Consider the following 3783-nt stretch of genomic DNA (forward strand, 5'->3'; position numbering starts at 1 on the left):
CCTAGCCATCTTGATTATGCATACCAATGAGAAGAATGGTGCCTCTCCCAGTTAACTTGAATATGTAACTAGATAAATGGTTGCGTTACCTATTACAAATTCATTTAATAAGTGTACTCCATTCTCAATTTTTCTTTTCTTTTCTTGAAGACATGACGATTCAAAGTAATAGATGGGCATTGTGATACCCTGAGTTTCCACGTTAATAATGCTATAATTTCAAAAAATTGTGGTATTTAAAGAAGACTTGGGAGTCCACAAATAGTTTGAAACCGATTCTTTTGAATGATGACTTGGGTTGTTAAGTAAAGACGAACTCCCTCAAATTATCCCTTTACATAAGTTAGTTGACTGGTATTAGAAGACCTTATATATATTAAAGACTTTTCTCTTCTTTTGGCCAAGACCTTGGTGAAGGCTTGAAATTAGGACAGTAACGACCATATGGTCCATATCCTTCCATGTCGTTCATTCTTTTCTTTTGGTTACAGACTCGCATATAATTCCAAAGACCTTGTTGCTTTTGGTGGTCGATCACCTCTTCAGACCCCCCGGCCCCGTGGTCCATGCATGACTTAAACTCCCATTATTTTCTCTGCCATCAATTTCCAGTCGACTTCATAGATTTTGGTCGTCTTTCAATTACAACAGTGAGATCCTCCTTCTACAATCTTTGATCAGACGGTTCTAAACCAACTACAAATTATCTCGACCCAATCTGCTTGTGTTTTTTTTATCATCTAATGCATGTTGATGCCTAGCTCCTTGATTTTCCAAACAAATGTTGAAAAACAAGAAAATGAAATTGACTATTTCAATTCCTAGCTAGATTGGTTGGCTTATAAATTTAGTGTAAAGCAGTCCTGGAATGTATATGTATTACGCTAAATAAAATAATCAGCCTTTCTCGTTTTGTACTATATAAGGGTTTTACCCAAATGCTATAGATGCAAAGCTTTACCACACCTCTGTAGTCTGTTTTTGCTGTTTCTGTTTCTTCTAGCTAGCATCAAAAAAAAAAAAAAAAAGCTTTACCACACCTCTGTTTCCAATTAACAATGGCTAAGACCCTCCAAAACTTCAGTTCCCTCTGCATCATTCCCTTGACTCTTCTCCTCCTCTTAACCCTCGTCGGTGCCAGCGAGCACCGCTTCTCAAGACCCTTGTCCCGAGCCAAACTTGGCCTAAAGAAAGAGAAACTGAGCCATCTCCGGTTCTACTTCCACGACATAGTCAGCGGCCACAGCCCAACAGTCGTTAGGGTCGCTGAGGCTCCCACGACCAAAAACTCCAGCACGGCTTTCGGTGCAGTGATGATGATGGATGACCCCTTGACTGCCGGACCGGAGCTGGGAACCAAGCTAGTCGGCAAGGCACAAGGCATTTATGCTTCGGCCTCACAAACCGAGTTAGGGCTTTTGATGGTGCTGAACTTTGCTTTTGTGGAAGGGAAGTATAATGGGAGTAATCTGAGCGTGTTGGGAAGGAACGCGGTGTTCTCCGCCGTGAGGGAGATGCCAATAGTTGGCGGGAGCGGCCTTTTCCGGTTTGCTAGGGGGTATGCTCGTGCTAGGACTCACAAGGTTGATTTGAACACTGGGGATGCTGTGGTGGAGTATAATGTCTACGTTCTCCATTATTGATCTCCTCTGTTGGTTAGTTTTAATTTACTTTCATATTTTAGCTTTATAAAGAGAGAGATGTTTTAATAATAAAAAAAAATAAAAAGAGAGAGAGGAGATGTTAGGATATATATATCATGAGATGTAAAAGATGAGTCTCTTGCACCTATATTTGAGATTTTGAGAATCGTATGTTTTTCTGAGTACTATGCATTTTCAACAGTCAACAAAGATTTATTTTTCCATCCGAACACGATTTACATTAATGTTTCTTGTTGTTTATATATATGTTTGTATGTTATATAACGAACAGAGTGAAATGATCCAAGATGGGATCAATCAATTACCCAACTATTGAGTTCATTATTAGTGAATAATTTCAAAGACTCCAAAAATATATATACACACACAGAGGCTTGCTTTGCTAAGAAGGTCCGTTCCTTAGCTAAGGAATGAATTTCTATATTTTGACCACTTTTTTTTATCACATATTCACATCTTAACCGTTCAGTTTTTAGATCCTAGTGTATAGATCATCTCTGCAAATTTTCAGCCAAATTGATGATCGTTAAGGCATCCAAAACTGCAATTTATAATTGTGAACACGAACGGTTCAAGTTGGATAGATTTGGTTCATTCATTTATTTAATCAAGTTCGATACTTTAACGATCATCAATTTGGCTGAAAATTTGCATAAATGATCTATACATTAGGACCTAAAAACTGAATGGTTAGATGTGAATATGTGATTGAAAAGTTATCAAAATATGGAAATCCGTTCCTTAGCAGAGAAAAGTTATATATATATATATATATATATATAACTTTTCTCTGCTAAGGAGGTCCTTAGATCCTTAGATATTAGATATCTAAGGATTTCCTTGATATACCCATTTTTTGATTGCATATCCACATCTTAACCGTTCAGTTTTTAGGTTCTAATGTATAGATCACTTATGTAAATTTTCAGCCAAATTGATGATCGTTAAGGTATCGAACTAGATTAAATCAATGAACGAACTGAATCTGTCCAACTGAACCGTTCATGTTCATAATTGTAAATTGCAGTTTTGAATGCCTGAATGATTATCAATTTGGCTGAAAATTTGAGAGATGATCTAGTCATATATACCTAAAAATTGAAAGGTCGAGATGTGGATATGCAATCGAAAAGTGAGTATATCATGGAAATCCTTAGATATTAATATCTAAGGAGACCTCCTTAGCAGAGAAGGACTGTATGTGTGTGTGTGTGTGTGTAGAGAGAGAGAGAGAGAGAGAGAGAGTGAATTGGCATATGAAGATAAAACCATCTGTGTCTTGGTGATTCTTCTTCTTCTTCTTTTTCAGAGCAAATTTAATGACACAAAATCGGTCAAACTGATGGGGCAATTGGGAGATTAATCTCTTAAATTTCAAAGAAAAGATTATTTAGTAGCTCTCAAAGACTCTCTTCAGTCTCTGTGGAGCAAAAAAACCCAAAATTGAAAGAACTTAAGCAGTGAATCTTGGGAGTTGGTGCCTCAGCAGATCAATAGGTAGCAGGGCAAATGAGTGTAATTTGATTAGGAGGGAGGGGCAAAACAGTCTGCTCACTGTTGAATGAGCAGTATCTAACCCCATTCTACCTTAGCAAAGTTATAATTTATTAGCTTGTTAAATTCTATACAACATAATAAGACTTAGTAATCGTTGTAAAATTATTGAGCTCCCCAAAGGTGAATGGTCAATCACCACTAAAAAGGCTGAAATCAATGGCGTTGGTTTCGTCTCTACCTCTTTTATAACTTTTATAACTGGAGTATATATAGTCCAAAAATGAATGAGAAGTGAAGAATTTATCTCGAAAAATTTTTTGCCAAAATTTTCAATTATGCTTTCTCCCTCCACAGAACGATTTGTTGTGCATGGTCGATGGCGTTGGAACTGCAAGGATGAGAGGAACACAAGACAAGTGGTGGTGGAGTTCGAGGTGGCCGAATAAGAAAGAACCCGATTACAGCACTTTTCGGTTTCTCTTCTTCAAGACGTCGTCGTGTGATCGATTAGATGTTCTTGGTTAGTGGAGTTGAAACCGCGAGGAAGAGAGGAATACGACTCAAGTGATGGCGGAGCTCGAGGTGGCCGAAGGAGAAAGAACCTGGTTACAACCTGTTTTGG

At 37.8% G+C, this 3783-nt stretch overlaps 1 protein-coding gene across 1 annotated transcript; it reads left to right on the plus strand.

The window, feature by feature from the left end:
- Window positions 1-712: 712 nt before the first annotated feature.
- Window positions 713-1693, plus strand: LOC133722236 (dirigent protein 22-like). The gene has a single exon (XM_062149061.1). The coding sequence runs from the start codon at window positions 1059-1061 to the stop codon at window positions 1641-1643; it is 585 nt and encodes a 194-aa protein (XP_062005045.1). The 5' UTR covers window positions 713-1058; the 3' UTR covers window positions 1644-1693.
- Window positions 1694-3783: the final 2090 nt, after the last annotated feature.

Source organism: Rosa rugosa, chromosome 7 (genome assembly GCF_958449725.1).
Source record: "Rosa rugosa chromosome 7, drRosRugo1.1, whole genome shotgun sequence".
Lineage (NCBI taxonomy): Eukaryota > Viridiplantae > Streptophyta > Magnoliopsida > Rosales > Rosaceae > Rosa > Rosa rugosa.